This window comes from Uranotaenia lowii, chromosome 3 (genome assembly GCF_029784155.1).
Source record: "Uranotaenia lowii strain MFRU-FL chromosome 3, ASM2978415v1, whole genome shotgun sequence".
NCBI classification, from domain to species: Eukaryota; Metazoa; Arthropoda; class Insecta; order Diptera; family Culicidae; genus Uranotaenia; species Uranotaenia lowii.
In genome coordinates, this window is record NC_073693.1 from 223,768,320 (window position 1) to 223,796,005 (window position 27,686).

Genomic DNA, 27,686 nt, shown 5'->3' on the forward strand with positions numbered 1-27,686 from the left:
TTAAAGCTGGAAAGCGGATTTTTATATTTGATGGTGGTTGACATGAAAAAAAAATTATATCCTTGGATTACTACACAATTCAAGTTTACTTAAATGCTTCTCAATTGCCATCGTTCAAGGGTTACAAAATGTTTTTTTATTTTTTTCGGACCTCATGATCTCATTTTTTTTTTTTGAAAATTTTATTGAAAATTATATTTATACAACCACTAGCCGTAGAAAATTTTAAATTAAAACTTAACATTTTATACTGTCTTAGGCTGAAACTATTTAAATTTTTATATAACGTATTTATTAAATGTAACAACTAAACCAAATCCAATAGTTATAGTTTAAAGTAACAACGAGAAAATCGTTCTTTTATATAGACCAACGAGAATCGCATAAAGTTTAATATGAAGATATGATAAAAAATATAGATTATTGGCAAAAATTAAAAGTTAAGAAAATGGACGAAAAGATTGATTCACATAGGGGCCCTTCAGATACCACATGGACAGAAAAATGAGATTTTTGACCCCCTCTTCCCCCTCCGTGGACATTTGGCAAACCCCTGCCTTCCTCCCCGTATGTCCACGTGGACAAATTTGAAATTGTTTTTTTAAATCTAATTTGTAATAATTATAATTATTATTAATTTCAAAATTAGCATATTTATAGCTTGCTTTCAAGTGGTTGTTGCTTGAACTTAAACTGGAAAGCTTTGCAATTTTAAGATTTTGATTAAAACATCTTAATATTTATTCACCTTTAGAAAATGTTTTGAAAGTAAGTATGTCCACGTGGACACTACCCAAACCCCTACCCCCCTCTCCGTGGACATTTTCATACCCCCTCCTCCCCCCTAAGTTGTCCAGGTGGTATCTGAACGGCCCCATGTTAGTTTTCTCTGACCGACTGACTTTTTTAAAATGGAACTATCAGATAGAATTGACTCTCCTACCAGGCTAATTTATTTAAATTTACTTAAAAACAAACTCCAATTTTTCAGAGGAGTGTTTTTTTTTCAAAATCATTTGGATTTATGAAAACTTAACTCGAAGCAATGTAAAGTTGTGTATAATTTATCGTTCACCCAGAATGTTGCTCACGCTACATCGTACTACCCCAGATGGCAGCAGCGCAGCTTCGAAAGAGCGGATTGCCTATGGACCGATGATGATCTATTACTAGTAAAAGCGACCAAAAGGAAGAATGGTACATCTGGGTTAAAGCACGAGCTGCTTGATAATGTGCTACAAAACAACCCACCTTCACCCGGATTAGATATATTAGACTGCACCGTAGAAAGGAAGTGAATAGGTGAAGATCCTTACTCGACCAACCATTCCCACAGGACCGAGTTTCCAAAATTTAATAGGGTAACTTACTATAGTAGATTTTTTCAACATAATTTATAATTTTTAGTAAGTCTTTTAGGTTTTTTTGTGTATTTAATCCGGATCCGGAAAAGTTATCAACGCTCATGTCAACAAAAGCTGTCGGCAAAGCAGCCAATGTTAGCCGAAGTACTCGAATCGGCAGTTCCGAAAATTTTCTAGTGAGTTCAACAAATGCCACTGTCGATGAAAACGTGGATCTTGCAATCATCAATTTTATTATCCAATTGATCAACTGGATCGATGGTCGAATGATGACGTGCGACCTTCAGCTGGTAAGATTTATATATTATATATGATTTTTATTTTGGAAAAACCTACAAATCAACTTTTAGAATTTTTTTCTTGGATTTCAACTCTCTCCATCCTCATATAAAAACATTTAGGAACACACAGTTTGAGTATCTTTTATAAAATTATTATAATTTCGAAATTAAGTTATCCGCGGTCTTCTAAATGAATTTATTTTTATTTTATGCTTTTTGGTAAGAATCATCAATTTGAAAATCGTTTATTATTTGATCATTTGTTTATCAATTGATCATTTTACATAAGCTAAAGAGACTATAGTTAACAAAAAACCATCTGATTCCTTTCAAAATCCTGCATTCAGCAAACATGCTGCCGTGTTGCCCCATGATTTCCATTACTAAATTTTATCATAAATGTTGATTTGGATGAACGAAAACAGTTGATCAATTTTCTATCACTCCATGTTTGGATTACATTTAGATACTTACTTTTTTTTTTCTTTCGCTATCTGAGTCTGTGCTGCCTACACAAAGGCGCATCATCCAACTCGGTTTTTAATGCGAAAACTTAGAAGGTTTCGTGAGCATAGTATTACGACAAAATCATAAAATATTTTGCTAGCACGCCTTGAAATTCAAAATTGCTTACATTTTTCTTGATATAAAATGGTACACAGAAAAAATTAGTGAATAATTTTTTCACATGTTGAGCAAAGCGAAGCCAAATTTTGCCTTTTTTGAGATCCCAATGATGCCTCGTTTTAAGATCGTTTTGAGAGCTTGATAATGTCAAATTTTGCTATCAATGAATACTACGTGATGCCTTATATTAGCATCATTGTGCTCTCCAAGCTTTCGGAAAACGAGGTGTAGTTAGGGTCTCAGTTTCAGCAAAATTAGGTATCACTTTGCTAACCAAGTATGAAAATTTGTGCTCTCATTTTTGCTGTGTACCACCTTATGTCAAGCAAAATGAGAGCATATTCAACTCTCAGGGCGTGATAGCAAAATTTGCTATAATTTTGCCATAAAAGTCTGCTCGGGGTATTATTATCCTTCAAATCATTTGAGAACTATTGCTACTCACCACTACCGCTGGAACAGAGGCCACATAACAATTCGACTCCCTTCAGTTGGATTTCTCCCAGGGAAAATTCATCTTTGTAATCCGGCAGCGAATTCTCCGTTGATGTGATCTCAACATGCAGTATCGATTCCGGTGTTAGTTCAAAAAACGTCTAACCAATCTTCCGAAATCTACAATTTATTTGCTGGTGCATCCTACTTGCCGAGAGCTCCTGAAAATCAATTAATTATTTTTATAAGAATTAACACTGTAAAACAAATCGATAGTTTACGAATTAAATATCGATACTTACCATTTCCAATTGAACCGCCATCGCTTAACAATCCCGGGCCTCTTGTTTGAATTCAAGTACAACTTACTGGAGATTTTTTTTTTGCCGAACTCGGACCGCGTGTGTGGTGAGTGTGACAGCGGCGTGTTGAAAAAATACTCAGTATTTTTTATCATTAATCGTATCTTTCAGAAGTATTTTTTAATTTTTTTTGTCGCATTGCAAAAATTATCAATTTATTTTAAGACGACAAATCGAATCTTTTGAAAAAAATATTGATTGGTTTAAAGAAAAGACGCATTGAGCAAAGGCGAGAAATCGAATTAAGGCTGTTTGAGCGGTTGTACTCCATTTCCCCGAAGTCCATTGCCCAGAATAAAAAATCACCAGAATTTCAATCACCAGAAATCCACTTCCCCAGAATTTTTATTCCCAGAATGAACCATTTCCCAGAAAAAAATTTACCAGAATGAACCATTTCCCAGAAAAATTTTCGCCAGAATTGCCATTTCCGAGAAAATTTAATATATTTATCCTACCTGAAATTCAAAAAATTGAAATAGATTTTTTCCACAAAAATTGGATTCTCATAATACTATTCTTCTAAGACATTCTAAGACATTTGTCTAGGTCTGCCGGGGCTTCCTAGGTCTGCGTGAAAGCTAGGGGTGATCCCTTAGCTCCGTCCGCCACGCGACAGCGTGAAGGACAAAACGTCTTTCAAGTTCGAACGCGCAGCGTGATTAGTCGGATATCAAAACGGTTTTTTAAAGGACCATAGTAAGCATTGAATCAATTAAAGTACCCAAACCATAAACAAAGCACAATATTGGTTCTAAAATAAACTTAGTTGGAAAATTTCAAAGTTGTAGTTTCATTTAACAAACATTTTGAAAAAGTAAATTTCAAATCATAAAAAACTTTACAAAATTCATTAGAAAAAAAAAATGCTAGAGGAAAAAATATGGGATTTGTGCCATTCTGGGAAATGTTCCATTCTGGGGAAAAAAATTCTGGGAAATAGTCCATTCTGGGAAAAAAAATTCTGGTAAATGGTGCATTCTGAGGAATTTTTTTCTGGGAAATGGTTCATTCTGGGGTTTGATTTCGGGTATTTGTCTTTCTGGGAAAAATTCATTCTGGGCAATGGTTTTCGGGTAAATGGGATATAATCTGTTTGAGCTACTTATACTTCGGAAGATGCAGTTATGACTGATTTTACCCTCAATTCCCTATATTTTTCAATCATTTATTAAAAAAGTAAGTTCGTTCTTGAAAATTTTGAATCAAATGACCCTTATCTTGTGTAATTTTTGCTGAGTATTTGAATGATGGCTATTTGAGTTACCGCACGTATCGGAAATTGGAGTTTTGGCTGTTTTGCCCTCGATTCCATCAAACAATGTAATATAGTTCAGAAAAAGCTTGTTCGGGCTGGAAATTTCTGAACCAAAGAGGCCTATCTTGTGTGATTTTTCTTAGATTGGATTGGATTTCTTGGATTCGATTTGAGACTATTTTCGTTATTATTTTAATAATATAGGAGAATCGAGGGTAAAATCAGCCAAAACTCCATCTTCCGAAATATTAAAAACGTCTCCGAAAATTTTTACTAAAGGAAAGTATATTTCCTTAGATTTGGTTCGTGTAGGAGGGAATACATTGAATTTCTTCGCGGTTAATACACTTTTCTCCCCATTGTGCATTGGTTTCAGGAAAAATCTACACTCTAAGAAAATTGTACATATTGGTTATGTAAAAAGTACATACTTAGAAGTTCGACAACTTTTACGTAGAAGTGAGTTCCAAAAATTACATATGTCAGTTCTTTCTGTTCTACAAAACCCTTGTTGTAAAAAGAACTGCAATTTCAGTATATTTGTGATTGATGGCGTTTTTCTTCTCACTCGCACCACCAGGGAGGCAGTCTGTTATTTACTTGCTACTCGCGCGCAAGCAACAACTTTTGCTAAACTTCGAAATTTTTCCGCTTCTTTCGGTAAGTTTGGTAACATTCATTTCTGATGTATGTGTTATTCAATTCATCTCCATAATTTTAGGACCGTTGTTGGTTTCCTCTGGGTCCAGAAGCGTCATAAAATGCTATCATCAGAAGTTTCCACAATCGGATTCTACCATAGTTGCGGCCGCAACCACAACCAAGCAAATTAAAAAGCAGGGGTAATATTTCTTTATTTTAAAAAAAGAATTTAGTTAACCATTTTTTGCTTTAAAAGGATTTCCAACTTTAACACCCAGTCGACTGTTGAATCACACTCTTGCTGTTCCAGAAGTTGAATCTCAAGGCACCTGCTCAAGCAAACAAATCGATGTTGTGGCCAATCCCATCCGGGTGGTTTCCATCATGATATGGCCAATTTAATACCCAACGAAAAAACGGACTTCTTGGACAACCGGAGACATTTTGCAAAAAAAACTAGCCGGAAATGATGAAATCAAATTACTACAAAAATTTTAGTTTTTGAATTCATGGACAATAAATTATCATACTAAAACCAAATTTCAATCAATTTGAAAGAAAATATCCCTGCTTCTTAATTCCGAATAAGAGTTTTGGTTTTTTCCTACTTAATGTGATTTTAACATACTTTTCAGTTCACAGAGCTCTGCGTTCTTTTGCGTACTTTCTACATACTGGTACGTATCAGCCTTTCTACATACTTTTTCGTACCATCATTTTTACATACTAGTGGCTTCCTGTACTTACGGTTTGTTTTGGCTTCTTTTCACTTACCCTTGTGTAGGATTTTCTAAGGGTGAATTGTCTATAGGGGAAAACTGTACAAGACCACCAGTTAAGCATAATCGCTATTTACAGCGATGCCGATCATCTATGAACCAAATTGAAAGTTTACGGTGATTCAGGGAACAGATTTTCGTATTATCATGAAGAAAAAATATGATAATAACACTTTTTTATAGTTTTTTTTTTTTTGTAAAAAAAACTTAAACAGCCAGAAAACAAACCGCGAGGTAGAACGCCAAAAGAAGTGGACAGAACGCACCATATGGAAAGGGTTTTGAGAAAAGAACAATGATTGTACAATATGTAACAATTGAAACACCAAATGTTTAAATTACATGTTTATCGTAATTTGGCAATCATACTGTGGCAAAAAAAACATTTATTATAGCTAAACTTATCGAAAATTTTGCTTTTCAAAATACACTTTTATACATCCTTATAGGTAAAACGAATACAGGTAGGCAACGAATTTCAATTATAGCGCGGCAAACATGACGGCGGATATCTTTTTCGAGTCGAATATTGGTGCACCTTTTTAACTCGAATAAGGACGAAATTTGTAAGAATTATACATTGTTATCGTAATTTGGGAGCCAGCAAATAAAAAGAATAGCATTATATTTTGATATTCGGGTTTTCTCAAAAGGCAACAGCATACAAAATTTGAACGTATAACACGTGGTCTTGTGGGTCTTGTGGGAGGATAATGATTAATATGTTTGTACCTCTTTTAAGAGAAGTCTTGAAAAAGAAAGCTTGCACTATGACCCTCATCGCAGGAGCAATTTCTTTTGATGAATAACTCGTCCACTGAGGTAAGAGAAATAGTTTCTGTAATGCAATGGAACTGCAGAAGTATTTTACCAAAATTAGACTCCTTTAAAGTAGGGGTACACAATATGAATTGTGATGTATTCGCCTTATGCGAAACTTGGCTCTCTCCAAACATTGATTTCTACTTCCATAGCCACAATATTATTCGCCTGGATCGAGATGGGCAAAGAAGGGGTGGCGTTCTTTTGGGGATCAAGAAATGCCACTCTTTCTATCGTATTCCACTACAACCATCTCCAGGTATTGAAGTCGTCAGTTGCCTAGCTAGAATTGAAGGTCAACACCTTTGCCTAGCCTCGGTATATATTCCGCCAAATTCAAGCGTTAGCCGGAACCAATTGGCGAATATAGTTTCACTTCTCCCAGAACCCCGGTTAATTCTGGGAGATTTCAACTACCATGACGTGGCTGGGGTAGCTCACGTGATGATGATCGTGCTAACATTATTTATGAGCTGTGCGACGACTTCATCATGATTGTCTTAAACAATGGGGAAGTGACTCGAATTAATGGATCCCAATCACAGCATAGTATTTAAGACCTTTCTTTAGCTTCTTCCTCTCTGAGCTTGGATTGTACGTGGAAGGTAATCCAAGACTCTCAGGGAAGCGATCATTTGCCTATCAATATTTCTATCACCAGTGGTCGTAGTCCACCCGAGGAGATCAATATTCCTTATGACCTCACGAATAATATAGATTGGAAAAAGTACACATCGGGTGGCATTGAAGCCATCGACTCAACGGACGAAATGCCTCCGGAGGCAGAGTACAGCCTTGTTTCCGGGACAATTGTGGACTGTGCAATCAGAGCACAGGTCAAACGGAGTGACAATTCGACGATACAGAAACAGCCTCCTACTCCGTGGTGAGATGGAGACTGCTCACGTGCGCGAGGAGAAAAGTGCAAGGCATTTGTTGAGTTTCGCAGAACCGGATTGCCAGAGAAGTTCCAACGTTCAGGGGCACGAAACGTGGGTACTGGCGGCGATTCGTGGATGGGTTATCTCGAAAAACGTCTCTGCACACGCTCTGGAAAACAGCTCGAAACATGCGAAATCACACACCTTCGAACGAAAGTGAGGAAAGCTCGAGTCGATGGCTGACACAGTTCGCGAAAAAGGTCTGTCCGGACGCAGCACCATCACAAAAATTGTATCGGAATACAGAGAACAGTTCCGAAATGGAGGATAAATTCTCGATGATCGAATTTTCACTTGCGCTTTGGTCTTGCAACAATTCAGCTCCGGACTGGACAGAATCAAATTCAACTTGTTGAAGAATCTGCCAGATACCGCTAAGAAACGCTTGTTGAATTTATTCAATAGATGTTTAGAACTGAACATTGTGCCGCATGAATGGAGACAGGTGAAAGTTATCGCCATCCAAAAACCGGGAAACCCAGTTTCTGTTTACAATTCGTATAGGCCATAGGTCGGCAACCTACGACTCGCGAGCCGCATGCGGCTCTTTGGATGTATAACTGTGGCTCTTTAGCTCAATGTGTGAACATTTTGAAAATCCTCGAAATTTTCAAGAGTAAACGGACGCAACATAGGTTCCTGCCGTTAAGATAATAATTCCCAGGATTCAAAAAGAAACCAAAAAACTACTATAGAACAAATCAACATCATCTTGTCAGTTTTCAACCAAGTTGAGATTTAGAAGTTAGTTAACGTTCTTAATAAAAATCTGATATAGTATTTGGAAGCCTGGAGAAATTTTTCTTCGCTGGCATGGGAAATTTTCCGTTGAATTTGATTTTCTGATTTAATTGGATAAAACCGAGCATTTTTTAATCTTAAAATCTTAATCTTAATCTTGAATCTTAAAAAATTATGAAAGTGAGTTTGTGTTTCTTAAATTGAATATTTTAAAAATTAATTTGCTTCATCACCGTTCTGATCAAATATGAACATCAGATGATGATTCTTATAATGCTTTGAATACTGATTATAATTGTTTTGTGCATTAGAATTTCTTTCTTAAAAAATTTTGATTTTAAATTTTTCAAATATTGAATTCCATCTCTCAATGTTCTTTTTCAAATCCATGAAAAAAAAACATGTTCTTCGTTCTTATTTTGAACATGACTTCAAGTGAATAAAATTTTCAAGTTTTTTTATAAAATATTTTTGTAAACCAGGCGCTGAGTGCTAGTCTAATTTTAGAATTTCATTAATAATATGAATATTTTTAGGTATTTATTCGAAGGAGAAACTTTATTTGATAATCTAGCATTTTCTTCCATAAACTTTAATATATCTTCGAACAACTTTAACATTTTTGTTATAATTTTAAACCTAATTCCTAATTCTGCAATAATTTTTAAAACGTCATGGCTGATCTCAAAGTAAATTTTGATTCCTAAGTTTTTATCAGAAATTTGGTTTCGGTTTGTTCTATTAAGTGATGATCAAAATAACGTCAAAAACTAAAATTTGAGTTCAAAATATCGGTAAGTTGAAAAATTAAATACAGCGAAGCAAAGCCAAAGTTAGATGTCTATTATTATGTAAGATTTATTATTGTTATGGAAGATCCGAGATAGCTATCAAAACTTTCATTGTACCCCAGCATATTTCTTCATCATCGGTGAATCTATTCTTGACGATTCCAAAAATCCAAGATACACTGAAATACAGCAAATCTGTCAAGAATTAAAAGTATTTTAAAAATATTTTTTGACTGTTTGAAATGTTTGAAATTGTTTTGTTTTGAAATTTTGAAAAATTAGAATAAATTATTCACACAACGAACCTTATATCATTAAATTTGGTTAACATTTTCAGCCAAGGAACCGCCAATAAACTATTATAGTGTTAAAAATTACAAATTCGCAAGTGAGAATTCATTCAACAAATTAAAATAAAAAATTAAATAGATTAAATTCCAAAACGGGGCTTGTGATGTAGCTAAGTTGGCAAGTCTGTTGTCTCCTGAACAGATGACCGCGAGTTCGAGCCCAAGAGTAAACATCGAACACAGTTGTACCAGATAAGTTTTTCAATTACGATCCGCCAACTGCAACGTTGATAAAGTCGCGAATGCCATAATGATGGTAAAACGACTTTAATCGAAACAAAAAAAAATAAATTCCAAATTACTAATTGTATAAAAATTTAAAATATGAATTTATGATTAGAATTCATAAAAACTTTGACAGAATGATCAATCTGAATCCATGATAAATTTGATATTCAGAGGTTTAGACATTATTTATAAGATTTCATTTATATGGAGAAAAAGCAACTTGGAAGGGTTACGATTTTGAACAGAAATGAGAATTAAAACAAAATCTTTCATTCTCGAAAAATGTAATTTTTGAAACTTTTTTTTAAATTTTATCAGAAATTAAAATGAGATTATTTACATTTTATAGACCACATCTCGCGACCGATTGTTAAATTTTGTCAAATTTTGACTAATTTTTTTCAATCCGTAAAATGAGCATTTATGAATTAAAATTTGTTGGTTTATTTATTCTAAGGCCCGGAAAATATTTATCTATTTAAAATGATAGTTTAATGCGCATAACAAACAAATGAACCTCAATTGATTTTAACGAATATTCATAACCAAAAACAATTTAAGGCTTATTTGTAGAATTAGAAGAAAAAAATAATAGCGACAAACCCTCGTATATATTTTTTATATTAATTAATATCTTATAATATGGATTTTTATGATATAAAATTTTCAATGCTTCTTTTTAATATTTCAACAGAACACATCGAAAGTCTGTTTGTTATTTGGGAATAGGTGTTAGAAAAGAAATGCACCAAAGCTTAAATTGATAAATTTTATCAGGTCACAATGATAAATCGCCAAAATTTCAAAGTAACTAAGCTGTACCCGTTATGAAAATGTATTGATTCCTATGATAGAAAATCGTTCCGTTTGCCAATAAAACAACGAAGATAAAACTGAGTTAACATCAGGATGCAATGTATCTTAGCGATCACCATTATTTGTAGTAAGGATAAAATGAAATGCGGCTCTTTTAAACTTGGACATTTCCTTAATTTGCAATTTTTGGCTCTTCTGTCTCAAAAGGTTGCCGACCGCTGGTATAGGCCTATCGCAATGCTCTCGTGTCTCCGGAAATTGCTAGAAAAAATGATTCTCTTTCGGCTGGACAAATGGGTTGAATCAAACAATCTGTTGTCAAGCAAACAATTTGGATTCAGTAGAGGCAAGGGTAAGAACGACTGTCTAGCATTACTTTCGGGGGCGTTTGCCCAAAATGGTCGCGTTAAAAGGTGAAATCTTTGAAAGTATAGCACTTTAGCGATTAACGCTTGGCAGTCGAGCTGGGATAATGGCACACTGGCATGTTGGCTCCATACGATTATCCCTAAGGTTCCGACGAAGGCATGGTTTAAGCATTTAAAAATGAGTCGTGATTTCATTCGCGTGGTTTCTCGGCTCATGTCAAATCACTACCGACTTGACGCGCATTTGTTTCGTATACAACTAGTTACAAGCAATGTTTGTGTTTGTTGGGATGGCTACCATGAAATTGATCATGTTGTGTGGACGTGTGAACGGTTTGATCGATCGAGAGATTGGCTACTGGATACACTTAGGGCCCGAAGTAAACTACCTGGTGTTCCAATTCGAGACATCTTGACAAACTTGACATTTGTACAACTTGAATATTTGTACCCTATTTACAATCCCGTTGCCCTATCTAATGCTCCTTTCGTCTATTCATTAGAACATCCTCTCGTCCGACCGGTTCAATAACACCGGAAAGAAGGCTGGCCAAAAAGACAATACCTGCGGTAGCTCATGAAAACACGCTACAGGAAGCCACCACCGACCAAAGACGGAAATCTGTTCTCGAGAGCGACCCTTCACAATCCTCTTTTCTTCCCTCTAGTTAAATTAATTAACAGTTGAGTAGCCGCGACGATTACGGCCCTCCCACCCTTACTAACACCACACAAAAGTGAAATGAATACTCGGCACAAAAAAAAAATTTATGAGTTAAATGCCTTAATAAAACTACTTGTAAATAAAAATAATGTTTCTATGAACGCCTGTTTTCGTAAACTATCACAAACTTAATGATTCAGATTTTCAGCATGTTAATTAGAGCACTTTTTTTTATTTTTCGAGAATTGTTTTGCTTGTAATATTGTAAATTTAGTTACCAGTAAATGATATGAGTATTTATTAACTACATTCGAAGGTGTTACTTAGTTCAATACGAAAATAATCAAGGGATGAAGTATCCGTATATGTTACTTTTTTAATGCGTTACTCTAAAATGGCAATCTCTTCGTTAATATCAATATGCTTCAAGTCTCGCAGCGGAAAGTTAAAAACATGTTTACATCTGCTAGATTTCATTCCGCTTTTGGTCAGTTTGTTCAAAGGCCTACAGTTGGAACACCAAATGACCGAATCGTTTTCAGATGGTTTTTTGTTGTTTATTTGCTATCCGAACACACGAGTTCCACCTTCATAAATAAAAATAAAATTTCGCACACGAGTTAAGCTGTTGGAGGCCCGTCCTGGGTTGGCGCTTTCTGATTGGTTCATATTTCAAGTTGATTCGACGCCGCGTCACGAAAGCCTAGAAGACTTCAGGAAAAACGAAAACATCTGACGCAAACCCGTAGTCAAGTTACGCGTTATATTTAACCAAAAACTACGTTGCAAATTTCTAACAGGGCCACCAGATACGAGTGTTTGTAATCTCCACAGAACCCTCAGGCCGTATGAAATAGAAATGTTTCGATTTGCTGGTCTAGACACGTTTCATTATAAGGAATTAATGATGCAACCTTGCGGATGCGTTACTGAATCACTTTTCAAATAGGTCGGTACCTTCTCACAATCAATGCATGAGGTTTTGCGAAAAAGATTGAACAAACTTTGGTGGCCGTTGGCGACACAGGAAGAACGCAGACTTGCAATTTGTGTTGTCCCTACAACTATCACCATCATTTTGTTGATGATAACTATACTGTGTAGCCAGAACATTCGTCGAGCATTAGTCAGTCTGGCTTGAAATTGCCTGCAGGAACAATTTAGTACAGATGACGTCGTTGCCATCACGCGGGGGCAAAACAATATTTGAAAACGCGAATTGAGCCTATTTCAACAAATTGATTTGTTATCGCGTAGCCTTTTGATGTCATCGACCAAAATTCCCAACTGTAACTAATATTGATTTGGTTAGGCCAATATAACTACTTATGGTTGGCGTGCTTGAAATGACTAATAGGTATTAGTTGCAATTTCATTTTTGAAGGGTTTTACTTTGCTTCAAAACTTAAGAATGTAATTTATATTTGCGTTGCTTTACATATAGAGGAGAATGAGGATTCCCTGGGGATACATCCCAAGTAACACAGATTAATCCAATTGGCTTTTTTGAGTTTTAATATTGTTTTATGAAGACTTTTCCATGACATAAAATTTTTAAAACGGAAACATAGGAAATGCTTCATTTATCGTGTGTTTTAAAAGAGCCCTGAAAGTTTTGCTAAAACTTGAATAAAACACTATCTTAAGAGTGCTGTAAAAACGTTGCAAAAGTATTGCTTAAGCATCAATAAAACACATACTTTCCTGTTTTTATTAGAGCCTAGGTACCAGTTTTAAAAATGCGCTCAATGCGCTTTCAAAACTAGCCTTCAAGTCAAGTTGAAAAACTGTTTTATTGGAACAGTCAATGTAGGAATGATAAAACTAAGTGACAGATTATTTGACAATCGAGAAGAACGTATACACGCTAAAACTTTTTTACCTATTTTTTAGATAGAATAATCTGTTTTGAAAGAATGGTCACTCAAAATTGAGAAAAACGGGCTATCAAAATGATATAAATTAAAACAGTCAAATTCATCTGAAAAATAAAAACAACTTTGTTGCATCCGCATTCAAATTTCAAAAAAACCGCAAATCAGTCCACATCATTAATCGCTCAATTCTTATGGATTGAATAAAAGCACACTGTGAATAAACGTTTTTTTTGCAATTCGATAAGAATAATAATGTATAAGACAATTAATTTACAAGTACGCCGAATAAAGTACTTGATCTATTTATCCATCTCTGTCTCTCAATGCGAAGTTAATCTTTATGTACGTCATCCAATCCAGAGTCCAGATAAAACGCCCTTGAAAATTTCTAGAAGACTGCAGCCACCGGCTTCTCCTCAGCAAAGACGGAGAAATTGAGCTTCATCACTAGCGAAAATGTTCATTCTAAGCTTTCATCAACCTCAACAAGTTTCAGATGATATATTCAGAATGAAGACCACAAGCATTGGTCGATAATTGAAAATTACGATTTATTTAAAGCGTAACGCAGTTCTGGTTATCGTAAGCAAAATATCCGACCGAGGCACGTTTTATAGAATCGTTTTATCGCTTCCAATTCCAACAATAACCATTATAGTTTGATATGTTGCATATTATAATTAATAGCGTTTCCTAAACCGTTAGCATAGTGTTTGCAGAAAAGTTTTCCCATACAACTGTTTTAACAGTTTTTAAACAGTTACATAACCTAACTACAGATTTAAAATTCAATCTTTTCGGAATTCACGATTCAGGCAATGTATTTTACAATTTCTATAATCGTTTGCTAAACGTTTTTCACGTTTCATATATTGTCGTTTGACGATTTCAGAAATCGTTTGGTTATAATCCTCATTTATGCGGGTTATTATTTAGCTTTGAGGCCAGGCTTTTGATGACAGTAAATTATCTATTCCATAACAGTCTGAGATTATTTGATAACAATACCTACTTGGTATTTAACGATAATTGACCACCCTCTAATCATAGCCAAAAGGAAACAAAACAAAAATTAGCATGAATGCCTTTTGCCAAGCAAATGTTCTCATTTTTAGCAAAAAACTCCTCTTCCTCAAAAATGGATGAATCCATCATGAGCGTGTATTCCATTTAGGGAAACATCAAACGAAGCTGTGATTCAAGGTCTCTTAAAACCATTTTAAAACTGTTAATTGAAATTGTTTTATTACAACATTTTTCTAACCGGCATAAAACCATTTTAACACTGTTTTACAACTGCCTTAAGACTTTCAATATTATATTTACTGATCGCCATATTGATTGTGAAATTGAATCGAAATTACTGACGCCATCTTGATGGAAATTATACTTTAATACTATAAACTAGACATTTTTAAAAAATTTGACAATGTTGGTGGTACTATTGGTTGTATAGGTCAAAAATTTCAATGCAAAACAAAAATTGCATCATTTGAGCAAATTTATATTTTCCTTAAAATATTTTTTTCAATTAAAAAAATGCTCAAAATGTAGTCAATCTTGATTTTCTTTAAGGCGTGCTTATGTTTTGATGTTATTTCGTATATATTTCACCAGAAATCTGAGGTTGCAGGAAGTTTCATGCTAAGATTGAAAATGAAAATGAGAATATTTTTAAAATATTTCAAATGGAATCTTTACCAATCACCAGATGCTTGAGAGAGTAAGTGATAACACGACAAAAAAACGGAACAGAAAACTTCCACAGTAAAATTCCTATCAGATTCCTTGACGTAGTTTTAAAGGAGCTGTGGACAGTCTTAAAAGAGCTCTGAAAGGTTTCTTAAGGCTTTGTCTATAAGGTCGAATAAAACTATTCTGTTGGATGTTTTATTATATGTACCGTATAGAATAAGCTTTAAAACGTTAACAAAATGGTCCCTTTTTGCCATATGTTAGCTTTAAAGTAGTTGTGCTAATAGCGGAAATAGTCTTAAGCGGACTGTTAAGGTTGGAATAAAACTTAAATTGTTACTTGGGCATGATTCCTTCGTTATATCTCGAAACAAGAATGTCTTACAAATATCAAATGTTCTGGAAAAATGTGCCAAATAGATCAAAACAACAAAGTTGTTGTCTCAACAAATTTTCAAAATTTTATATTCCGAGTTGGCCGGAACAAATCCTTCTTTTGTCACTCAGAGTTAGAACATCACAAGGGGAGGTTAATAAAAATCCCAAGAGTAAATATCGAACATAGTTTCCAAAAACTGTCCGAACGTTGATTTAAAGTCGGGAATGCTATAAAGATGGTAACATTTTCGCATAAGAAATATCATTTCGAAATATTCTTACGAATTGTAGTATTTTATTACATTAACGACTTGTGAACAAATTTGTCAAAAAGTTTTATACGTTCTTCACACTTAAGCATAGTTGTAATCTAAGCCAGTTTTCGCATGGACAAAATAAAGTACGCACTCTTAATAACTCTAATAGATCATTTTTTCTCTGCTTTGAAAACTATTCCGTCTTCTTATAAGCAAAAAAAATAAATTTCCTTCAAAAGTCGTCGGAACTGAGGTTTTTTTAATTATTCACCCTTTAAGGACGCAATTGAATCCAGTATGATGGTGAAAACCGACGCGTGCCTACATATGTAAGCACTAGCTCCTCTGTATTTATAAACCAAGCGGATCATGTTACCATTCGTTCGCGCGATCACCCAGTTATCAATAATAAAGAAATTGTGGCATATTGCCAAAACTTTATCAGAATGTGAAGCGCATCTAAACTAAACACAATTCATAAAAATTTAGTAGCAAGTAATAATACTATCATTTTAGGAACCGAAACAAGCTGGGATGATAGTATAAAAAGCGAGGAGATTTTTGGATCGCGTTACAATGTCTACAGAGATGACCGATATTTCAATTTGTCTGACAAGAAATCAGGCGGAGGCGTTGTAGTAGCAATAAGCTCTGCTTTCGATTCTGAGCTCATTGAAATAACTAAGCACAAAGAATTTGAGCAGGTGTGGGCAAAAGCTCAAATCTTCAAGAAAACTCATATTTTTGGATCGATCTACTTTCCTCCAGAATATGCCAGTAAAGACTATTTCCAAAAGTTTCTACTGAGCATAACAGAATTTTTCAAAAGTTTCCAACCCGAATTCAAAATTCACCTGTATGGCGATTTTAATCAATCGAATCTACAATTTTTACCCGATGAAGATAATGAAGCAATCCTTTTACCGATTTTTGGAGATAATGAAACATTACAATTTCTTTTCGACAATCTTGCTACCTTATGTCTTAATCAAATAAATCATGTGAAAAATGCCTGCAATCGCTATCTCGATTTACTGTTTTCAAACTTGACTGATGACTTTTGTATTTTGGAAGCTACTAATCCAATTTGGAAAAATGAGATATTTCATACAGCTTTCGAATTTTCAATAATATGTTCTGACAACAAAGGAATTCCAGAATACGAATATGAGGAGACCCTTGACTTTTTCCATGCAAATTACACGATATTAAAACTAAATTACAATCAGTTAATTGGCAATCATCATTTCAAAGCGAAAACCAAACTGTCAATCAGGTAGCCATTTTTTATAACATTCTTGGTAATATCTTGAGTAAATATGTCCCAATAAAAATAAAGCGACGAACGAATAATAACAGAAATCCGCCATGGTTTTCAAAAGAGCTAAAGCATCTTAGAAATAAAAAGCAGAAAGCGCATAAAAACTGGAAAAAGACACCATCGCTAGCTAATAGTTTAGAATATTAAGAAGCATGCAACCAACTAGCCATATGCATTAATACCTCCTTCGAAGAATATAATAGGAAAACAGAGGAAAACATTAAATCTAACCCAAGAAGCTTCTTCAAGTATGTAAGTTCCAAATTGAAAAGTAATAATTTTTCATCTCGTATGCACTTGGACAGCGCTAACGGTAATAATTCCCATGAAATATGTAATTTGTTTGCCAATTTCTTCCAAAGCATTTACACCAGTTTTTCGGAAGCCGATCGCGACACTGCGTTTTTCGATTATTTTTCCGACTTAGCATCATTGACTGTGGTAGATTCAATCACCCTTGAGGAAATACACAAATCAATTTGCTCCCTGGATAGCTCCAAAGGGCCCGGGCCTGATGGAATTCCTCCATTACTTTTAAAAAATCTTGTAAATGAACTAAGTATGCCCTTGTTTCTATTGTTCAACTCATCGTTGAAATCCGGTGTTTTTCCTCAAGTATGGAAAGAATCTTTTCTTGTACCTATTTTCAAGTCGGGGAAAAAGTCTGACATTAAAAATTATCGGGGTATAGCAATCTTATCGTGCATACCGAAACTTTTTGAAGAAATAGTGAATCAAAAAATATATAATCAAATAAAAACACTCATAACTGAAAAGCAACATGGATTTGTTAAAGGACGATCTACAGCGACTAATTAACTTGAATTCGTTTCTTATAATATCCACTCTATGGATCAAGGAAATTCCGTTCAGGCTCTATACACGGACTTCAGTAAAGCTTTTGATAGAATCGACATCCCTTTGTTAATTTTTAAACAACATAAAAACGGATTCAGTACACAACTGCTGAAATGGATTGAATCGTATTTGACAAACCGTACACAAATTGTTAGATTCAATGGTTCACTTTCGAAAGCATCTCCGTTACATCTGGTGTGCCTCAAGGCTCCCATCTCGGTCCCTTATTATTTATTTTATACGTCAATGGCATTACTTATTTACTGAACCAGCTAAACGTGCTTATATATGCAGACGATATGAAGCTTTATATGATAGTCAACAACGAAGAAGATTTCAGGGTGTTTCAAAATGAAATAAATATTTTTTACAAACGGTGCAGTAAAAGTCTTCTTGAACTAAACGTGAAAAAATGTTCACATATTGTATTTACAAGGAAAAAATATCCGTCGTATGAAATTGTTACATTAGGAAATGAGCCTGTGGAGAGAATCAATAAGATAAGAGATCTAGGTATTATATTGGACTCAAAACTTACCTTTGTAGATCACTGTTCTTACCGGGTTCGTCGACTGGATTCTTATTAAACAAATTCGTTCCGATGACCACTGCCTGGGAACATAGCACGTTCTAAATTCCTCCAAAGACTTTCTGCATGCAATCTCAATCCTCAACGAATTCAATCACGGCCAATATTGATGCATGTACTGAGGTCGTCGAGTGGTTCCCCTTTATGTGATATTCGATCACAACGATATTTGGTTATGCATGCAACCAACGACGGTGTTTAAACACAGGACCAAACTGTTTCACGGTATGTTTACTGATTTCACTGGACCATAGTTAAACTTCACAAATTTTATTTAAACAGAACTTTTTACAAACAAAAATAGACTCTTATTAACACATTAAAAAATAATCAAGTTTTATTCTCTTAAGAACCGAAATGGATGCTAGTTCGGAGGGCACTGACCTGCCGGATTTATTTGAATAGGTTCATAGGTTGTTTTGTTGTTGTTTCTTATCTCTAGGTAGTAGCTATGAGCGAGAGAGTTTGTACCTATCTGCTTACTATAAAAAAGGGGTGTTCAAATCTACTATTTTAGTATAACAGATATGAGATGAGAGAAGATTAATCGCGAACAAATTCAAAAATCAAATAGTATGCTTGGCTTTATAAAACGTTTTAGTTATAATTTTCAAGACCCATATACATTAAAAACATTGTACACAGCTTATGTCCTATCCATACTTGAATACTGCAGCGTTGTGTGGTCCCCCTTTCAAATTTCTCATAAAAACCGTTTAGAATCCATTCAGAAACAATTTGTTCTATTTGCTTTACGAAATCTAGGATGGTCTCAGAGCCAATTACCAAGTTACGAATCACGCTGTTTACTAATAAATATTGAACCATTAAGTGTTAGAAGAGAATTTGCAGCAATCTCCTTTGTAAACGACATAATTAATCAGCGTGTTCAATCTACTTATCTACTAAATCAGTTAAACTTTTATTGTCCGAGTCACCAGTTGAGAACCAAAAATCTGTTTATTTTAACCTCTGCTCGAACTGATTATGGTAAAAATAGTCCAATCAATTGTCTAATGGAGAATTATAATAACAACTACCAGAACATAGATTTTACTATGTCTAAACAGCAGCTAAAAAGTGCTTTTTACGGCGACAGGCACTTAAGAACCTAATATTGTAGTATTTAAAGTAATATTAAGATTGTACTACTAGTTTTAAGAATATATATGTAGCCTACGATGTTTGGTGAAATAAAAAAAATAAATAAAATAAAAAGCAAGTTTCCGTAGATATTCGTAAACTTCAAGCTAAAAACCATCAGAAAGATTTATTTCCAAGCAAAATTGCTCCAAAATACGTTTTAAACGAGTCATGTACATGAATTGGAAGCAAAAGGTTTAAAACCGGTTCAGACATCGATGACATTTAAAAAATTATGAATAATGACAGCAGACTCCCAAATCAGTATTCTGAAAATAAATTGAGACAAACTTTCAAAGTAGTTAAAGTAGTGTTTAGCCAATTTTCAAAGAATTCAACAGTTTTTTCTTATTGTAGACTACCGCTTACTTGATCTATCGCGCTGAACCGCTGCGGTGTTTAGCCTTTTCCTTCTTATTCGTTCTCCTGGTTCATTTTGAACGTATTTTCAAGCAATTTTGCTGTTCAAAAATAACGGTTTTTTGCTTGAAGTTTACGAATATCTACGGAAACCCTTTTTTTCGCCATCTGATCAGATTTAGTCGACATCTGCACCCCTCAAGGCCATAAACATTTCAAATTTGTCTCGAATGGAACTTGAAAGTTTAGCTCTGGTGTCCTTTAGTAAAATATAAATAAAGAATCCATCAGCTTGAGAAATTTTCGAGTTATATAATCTTTTATGTTGTATGCGAAAGAATCTCCCCTCTCTCTCAGATGAGAAGAGTTTATATTTCAATATCACACCACATATCCCTCAAGGTAATTATTAATATTAAGCAATAGGACAATCATTTTCCAAACAGTGATCAGTACAACGAAACCTTTTTGTCAATCCTTGCATGTAAAATTTCAATTTGGTGTACATTCAAATTTCGTCTATTTTTTTTTTCTTTCTCATAACTTCCACTTTTCGAACGCAATTCGGTTGGTTCATGACCCCAAGCAGATTATCTGTGTTCGTCGGAACAAGTAAAATCAATTCCACTTTTTAAGACACAAAACAAAATTGAAAACATTCAATTTGTATGGTACAGCATTTTGTTTTTGCATCATCCAATTTTGACCGATAAGAAGTGGAAATTTCCATTGTAAACATGGATTGAACCAGTTAATGCTTTTAATTATCATGAACCTTTTTTGCCGGTTTAGTTTCTACGAGCTGAATAACGAATGCCAGTAGACTTGGCCTTTAATTTTTTTTCTATTGTTGAATGCTCAATATTTTTACCGTAGTTTCTGCAATACATTGTCTTCTGAAAAGTTTTGAGTGGTTATTGTGACCTTGATCAACACTCATCAGTACAAGAGTACGAGTACATCTTCACCTTTCTTTTGAGCGCATGAATGTCCTACATCTCCTCTATATGCCAAAACAAAAAAAAATGTATCTTACCGTATCACCTTTAGCTGCATTAAACTTTAGCAGACCTTTTTATTCAATTAAATAATGGAGAAGAAAATTGCTTCTGAACATCAGATTAACAGTTATCGAGGAAAAACTTAACCTTTTCGGCAATGTCTAAAGCTAAAATCTTCATGGTCAGTATTTTGCATGCTTCCCTTCAAACAGGAAACTTAATATACCATTTTTCAAAAGACTTCTCCAAAATCAAATATTAATATTGTCGCTCAACGTTTGGAATGTCCAGGCCCTAGGCATCAGGCATAAGCTCACAAATGAAACATTAAACTCGCCATTATTTGCAACTAAAAACAACTTTTCGCGTAAACAAACACTGTTACGTCAATTTTTGGGAAAGAAACACAACGAGCTTTCACGCAAATACATTCGCAGTTCTTGGTTGATAAAGATTATCACGTATGGCCCGGTTCCACCTCCGAGGTCAGCCAATCCCCGCCAAACGTGATAACTGGTGAGATAGGATGCTCTACGCGCATTGGTTCCATGTTCCTGATGTATTCTAGCAAGAACAAAAGTATTTCGCGACAAGAAGTGTGAATTTTGAGAACGCGTATATAAGGACCTCCGGAGCCAAGGATCGAACATCAGTTTCAATTCAAGTGTGTGAAATGAAAACAGCGAGCGTCGTCTCAAGCGGTAGTTCTATCCTCAACATAAAGTGTGACCACTATTATAAACGGGAAATCAGTTAATTTCGATCTGTGCCTGAAAGCCTTCAAACAGTACAACTGTTAAAAAAAAATAAAAAAAACCAAAAAAAAATTAAAAATTTGTTTACTTATAAAACCTTACAATTAAAACCAAGTAAAAATGCCTCAAGTGTTTGAACAATTCACTCAGTAAGTAAAGCCAGTGAAGTTGTGTGAATTTCTATTTTCATTTCTTTTTGTATTGCAGACTCCCCACGACTCTGGGTTGCTCTCCGAAACTTCGCAACCTTACCACCAATCAAATCCGCGAAACACCGGTTGTTAACGGTCATGTTAACCAACTTTCTGCCAAGATTCGTGCATTTGTTGAAGAATCCGTTGCTATGTGTAAACCGGAACGTATCCATATCGTTGATGGAACCGAACAGGAAAGCAAAACCTTGCTGAACATTCTGCAAGCTCTGGGTACTATTCAGCCATTGCCGAAGTACGAAAACTGCTGGCTAGCGCGTACCAATCCAGCTGATGTGGCCCGCGTAGAATCAAAGACCTTCATCTGTACCGAGCAAAAGGAGCGCGCTATCCCAACGCCTAAGGATGGCATCAAGGGATCTCTGGGTAATTGGATTTCTCCAGAAGACTACGAAACTGCTATTCGTTCCCGGTTCCCAGGATGCATGAAAGGACGTACCATGTTTGTGGTACCATTTTCAATGGGTCCCATTTCGTCACCGTTGTCCAAGTTTGGTATCGAAATCACCGATTCTGCTTACGTGGTTTGCTCAATGCGCATCATGACCCGTATGGGTATCGAAGTTCTGGAAAAGCTTTCGGACAATTCGGTAAATGGGGAAAATTACAATAATATAACCCTTTAACTAAACATTACTATTTTACAGGACTTCATCAAGTGTCTACACTCGGTGGGAACTCCTGCTAGTGGCAAAGTGACCGTTCCTTCCTGGCCTTGCGATCCTGAACGTACAATCATTCTACATAAACCAGCTAACAATGAAATCGTTTCGTATGGCTCCGGATATGGTGGCAACTCTCTTCTCGGTAAGAAATGCTTCGCTCTACGTATTGGAAGCACCATTGCCCAACGTGAAGGATGGCTTGCGGAGCACATGTTGATCCTTGGCATCACCGATCCGAATGGTGTTAAGAAATACATAGCAGCGGCTTTCCCATCTGCGTGTGGCAAAACCAACCTCGCCATGATGACCCCTACTCTTCCCGGATACAAAATGGAGTGCGTCGGTGATGACATTGCGTGGATGAAATTCGATTCAAAAGGTCAACTTCGGGCGATCAACCCAGAAAATGGCTTCTTCGGAGTCGCTCCAGGAACCTCACTGGAAACCAACCCCAACGCAATGCATACCGTTTACAAGAACACCATTTTCACCAACGTAGCTTATACGTCGGATGGTGGAGTCTTCTGGGAGGGTATGGAAGATGAGATCTCTTCCGATGTAGAGATTACCGATTGGCTAGGTCAGCCATGGAAAATGGGAGTTTCTAAAACTCCAGCTGCTCATCCTAACTCGCGATTCTGTGCCCCGGCTAGCCAATGCCCGATTATTGACCCCGCCTGGGAAGATAACGAAGGTGTTCCAATTTCCGCTATTCTTTTTGGAGGTCGTCGTCCAGAAGGTGTTCCGCTGGTCTATGAAGCTAACTCGTGGGCCCACGGTGTCTTCATCGGATCAGCTATGCGCAGCGAAACCACTGCTGCTGCGGAACACAAGGGAAAAATGATCATGAACGATCCCTTCGCCATGCGTCCGTTCTTCGGGTACAACTTTGGATATTATCTGAAGCACTGGCTCAGTATGGAAGAGCGCGCCGTTATGGCCGGAGGACACATGCCGAAGATCTTCCACGTCAACTGGTTCCGCAAAAGCTCCACCGGTAAATTCCTCTGGCCCGGCTTCGGTGAAAACTGCCGCGTCCTGGAATGGGTTCTGCAACGTATCGATGAACACGATTGTTACCAGGATACTGCCATAGGTCGTGTTCCATCGCGTGGTGCTTTGAACTTTGAAGGACTGAATATGTCTGTCAGCGAGCAGGAGTTATTCTCTATTCCCAAAGATTTCTGGTTGAAGGAAGTAGAAGAAATCAAGCAATACTATGACAACCAACTGCCGCACGATTTACCCCAGGAAATCGCGCAGGAGTTGGATGACTTGAAGAAACGTGTGGAATTGATGTGAATTTGTTCTAATGCTTTGATTAGTTTTAATTTAAGATTCATTTGTAAAGTGCTTAGTGAATAAAGGTTTAAAATGTACTATCTTCTTTTTTATTATACCTTTTAAGTACGAGACTAACGTAGACCAGTTCACTTTTTGGCTTTCTTTGCAGATCAAAGCCGGACTCATATGGGTTGTTCCTCATACGTTTTCAAGTATTTCTGTAAAAATTTTGAGATCTTTTGAACTTATCTTTATTCTGCGCAATGAGATATTGTGAAAAAAGTTCATTTTGCTTGATAATAGAGTGTTCTAGCCCTAGCAAACCTCTGTTAAAGAAAGGTTATAAAAGAGCTATCTTTATAAGAAAAGATTTTGTGTTATTGGGGTAGGCCAAAGGTCGGCAACCTGCGGCTCGCGAGCCGCATGCGGCTGTTTAGTTAATTGCGCAAATTTTATATATGTATTTATAAAATCGTGCTAAAATAATGATTGAGTCTTGTGACCTGGCACACGGGTTTTCATAGGTCCAGAAGAGAATTTTGAAAATTGCATCCAATCCATAAAGACCAAAAGATAAAATATCATTTTTTAGGCCTTATTTTACAGTCTTTTGCTTTTTACTGGTTTTGAAGCATCAGTCTAAAGACCGAGAATTAGTTAACCATTAACCGTAAATGCAAAGAAAAACTGTTAGGTAAATCAAAGTTTATCACTTACAAAAAAGTAGTTCTTAGACAGCCTCTGTTTTCTTATAAAACGATGCAACCCTCATCAAATTTTATATCTTAAGCACACGCAATAACTTTTTTACCCTCTATGAAAATTTATCAGCAGATAGGGTGAGTGCTCCTACTTTGGACCTAGAGCCTACTTTAGTCCAAAAATGCCGAAAATTGTAAATAATTCAATTTACTTGCATAGGATATAGATGCTGCTTGGTGCACAATGAACTCTTGTTCTTCCTGAATCCTTCCGTACCGCTTTTTGCCATAAAAAGTCTTTCTTATTAAAATTTCAACGTTTTTAAAAATGTGCCTCCTATTCAGTGGTAAATTAGACAGCTCAATTAGTGGGGCGCGTTTTGAGAAATGAGAGAGAATAAGGAAAATCACGTTTTTTAGTATCCAAGCCAAAGCTTAGAGGGTTATTACTTCGTAGAATATGAACCAGACTACCTGTTTTTTCCAAAAATAAATGAAAATCAATGGAAAAAGCCGGAAAAATTTGTAAAGGGTCCAAATATAGGAGTTTTTGACTTTGAAGTTCCATTTTTAGACCTTACATTTCAAAAACTTTGTTTGAATATCAAACAAATCAACAAAGGGGCTAATTTTTAATTGAAGTATAATTCAGAACCAATTTTGAACATTTCTAACATTTTTTAGCTTTACGCAAATAAACTACAAGTTAGTAAACATAAAAAAACAGCTATTGTTCTGCTTATTGTTCTGTTCTGATAGAGCTGACGGGGAGAAAAGTGTTTAAAATATTCCTAACAGAAATATAAGTTTGTTTAGTCGTTGAAAAGCTGTAATACTTTTTTATGATAATATTTGAATAAAGATTACACTTTTAATAAATTTGTTTTTTATTTTCGAAAAATGATGCTTTTTAAAAGAATATTAGTTTTAGGTCCAATTAAAGGTACTAGTACAGTACCAAAATAGGAACAGTAGGTTCAAAGATGGAAATTTGGATCATTAATATCTTTGCAAATCTTTCAATAATGGCGAAACTTATGTTGAAAATTCCCATTGAAACTTGTAGATAAGATCATGAACTATAAATGAATTTCTTGAAAGATATAACATCCCGTTTTTTTATGAGAAAAACATGATTATTTAAAAACCACCGCTTAAAGGGTCCAAAGTAGAGCAGCTAACCCTATTTCCAAAATCTTATTAGAATCAATAAACCATTTAAATTCAACCATGTAATGAAAAAAAAATTTCAAATGTGAAAGTAAAATATCACAATTTTGCTTTTTAAGTCTGATTCTTGCAAATTCAAATTCAAAATTTAAGTTCGAAATTCGAATATAAAAAAAAAATCTGCGATTTAAATAAAAAAAAAACTAATCGATACACCGATAAAATATGAAATTCCCTGCAGAGTTTTTCACGGGAAGATTATTCGTTTCTTTTTTTCATAAAACAAACTTCCAAATATAATCAAATTTTGCTTCATATTTGTGATCTTCAGCTGAAAATTTGAAATCAAGATACCTATCAACGTTATAAATTTGTGATCTCTCGACATTTGAATTCCTAAATAGAATAGTCTTCATGGTATTTTTATGTTGATTGTAAAAGTCATTTTCTATCTGAATCGGAACTTGAATTTTTAATATCAGTCCTTTTCAATACGTTTTCTTAATCTTAATTCAAAATCAATAATTATGAACCAAGATGTGAAATATGTTTCAGAGCCCTCAACCATGAACTCTTTCATTAAAATTTAGATGTTTTGGGGTTCAGTCAATATTTTAATTTCTTTTTTCATTCGATTTGTGAATCTGAAATTAAATATAGTAAAATTTTTGCTGTTTTGGGTTTCACTCATTATTTAATTTTTTTTCATCCGACTTGTGATTCTGAATTTAAATATAAGTTTCGAATGAAGATCTGGCTCCAAGTTTTCAGTTCTAGATCGCCATTTTAAAGCTTGGCTTTACCTGAATTGCGCATAAGAATAAAGTTCAAGAATTTCGAATCTTAAAACGAAACAAATACTCAGGATGGTTTCTAATATTCTTTTTTTTAATTCTGAAAATTATTGTTTAAATTTTCAAAATGTGTATGCATTTTCAAATTCATGGATCAAATTTTATATGAAATGCAAAACAATACTTTAACCAGGATTTCAAAAGATTATCTATCTATCAAAAATTTTTAATGATTATTCGAATTTCAAATCAAAAATCTTAAACTAGATTCAGAATCCAAAATATGAAAACAGAAATACATTTATGATTTTGACAGAATGGAACCAGAATTCCGGAATGAATTTAATCTCATTTAAAATTTAATATAAAGAACTGAGTTTCAATCGACAAGTGAGAAAATATCTAAAAAGCTGTCGCAGAATTCTGAACCTAAGATTAGTATTTGAGGCTTTGACATCAGTTCTAAGTCAAGTTTATTACTCTTGAAAGGTTATTCAAGATTAATAAACTCAATCATTAAAATTTGAATAAGAATTTAAAATTGAGTGTAGAGATAAAAACCTCGCTTGCCTTTCCTGGACCCTCATGGAGGAGGGTTTAAACCCCCAAAACGCCCCCCATTCCTACGGCCTCATTATCATTTCAGTTTACCGTTTTACCCGGAGCTTGCCCAAATTTTCAAAGAAAAAATTGGAAGATGCCAGGTCCGGTCCGGTTGCCCGAATATCAAAGAAAAGGATCGGTTTTTCCTGGATTATTCACAATTTATACGAAATCCTCGCATGCATTTTTTTTTTAAATTGAAAAACAAGATTTCAACGCTGCTTGCCTTCGTAAAAACCACTTTGTGTGTTTATTGTTCAGCTTATGTCTTCCCTTTTTTGGAAAATACTTCGATTGTGAAGGATGAAAGAGGATTAACACAAAAACCATCGGTGAAATCATTCCATGCATTAAATTGCATAAATATGATATTTATTCACCATTATATACACAAGTCGATCTCTACTAGAAAAGCTAAGGTGATAATTAGATAGGAAGTAAGACGCATATATCAATATTTATCAACCAAGATGTAAAATATTTCTATTCATAATCACATGACCCTTTTGGCCAAGCAGCTATGATTGGATGGGGCTTATTGACAATGAAAGTAG

At 35.0% G+C, this 27,686-nt stretch overlaps 2 protein-coding genes across 5 annotated transcripts in view; both read left to right on the forward strand.

The window, feature by feature from the left end:
• LOC129758771 (60S ribosomal protein L36) overlaps nt 1-27,686 on the forward strand; it is a 364,808-nt gene that overhangs the window by 289,099 nt on the left and 48,023 nt on the right. Inside the window, exon 1 of one of the 4 annotated variants that reach the window (XM_055756385.1) lies at nt 17,365-17,370. The exons of the other annotated variants lie outside the window; for them this stretch is intronic. The gene's annotated coding sequence lies outside the window, so the exon portion shown is untranslated. Of the gene's footprint in view, nt 1-17,364; nt 17,371-27,686 lie in introns of those variants that run through there. 4 annotated transcript variants of the gene reach the window in all.
• On the forward strand, nt 21,576-23,959 carry LOC129758766 (phosphoenolpyruvate carboxykinase [GTP]-like). Its single transcript, XM_055756377.1, has 3 exons — nt 21,576-21,852; nt 21,911-22,505; nt 22,563-23,959. The coding sequence occupies exons 1-3, from the start codon at nt 21,824-21,826 to the stop codon at nt 23,880-23,882; spliced, it is 1,944 nt and encodes a 647-aa protein (XP_055612352.1). The 5' UTR covers nt 21,576-21,823; the 3' UTR covers nt 23,883-23,959.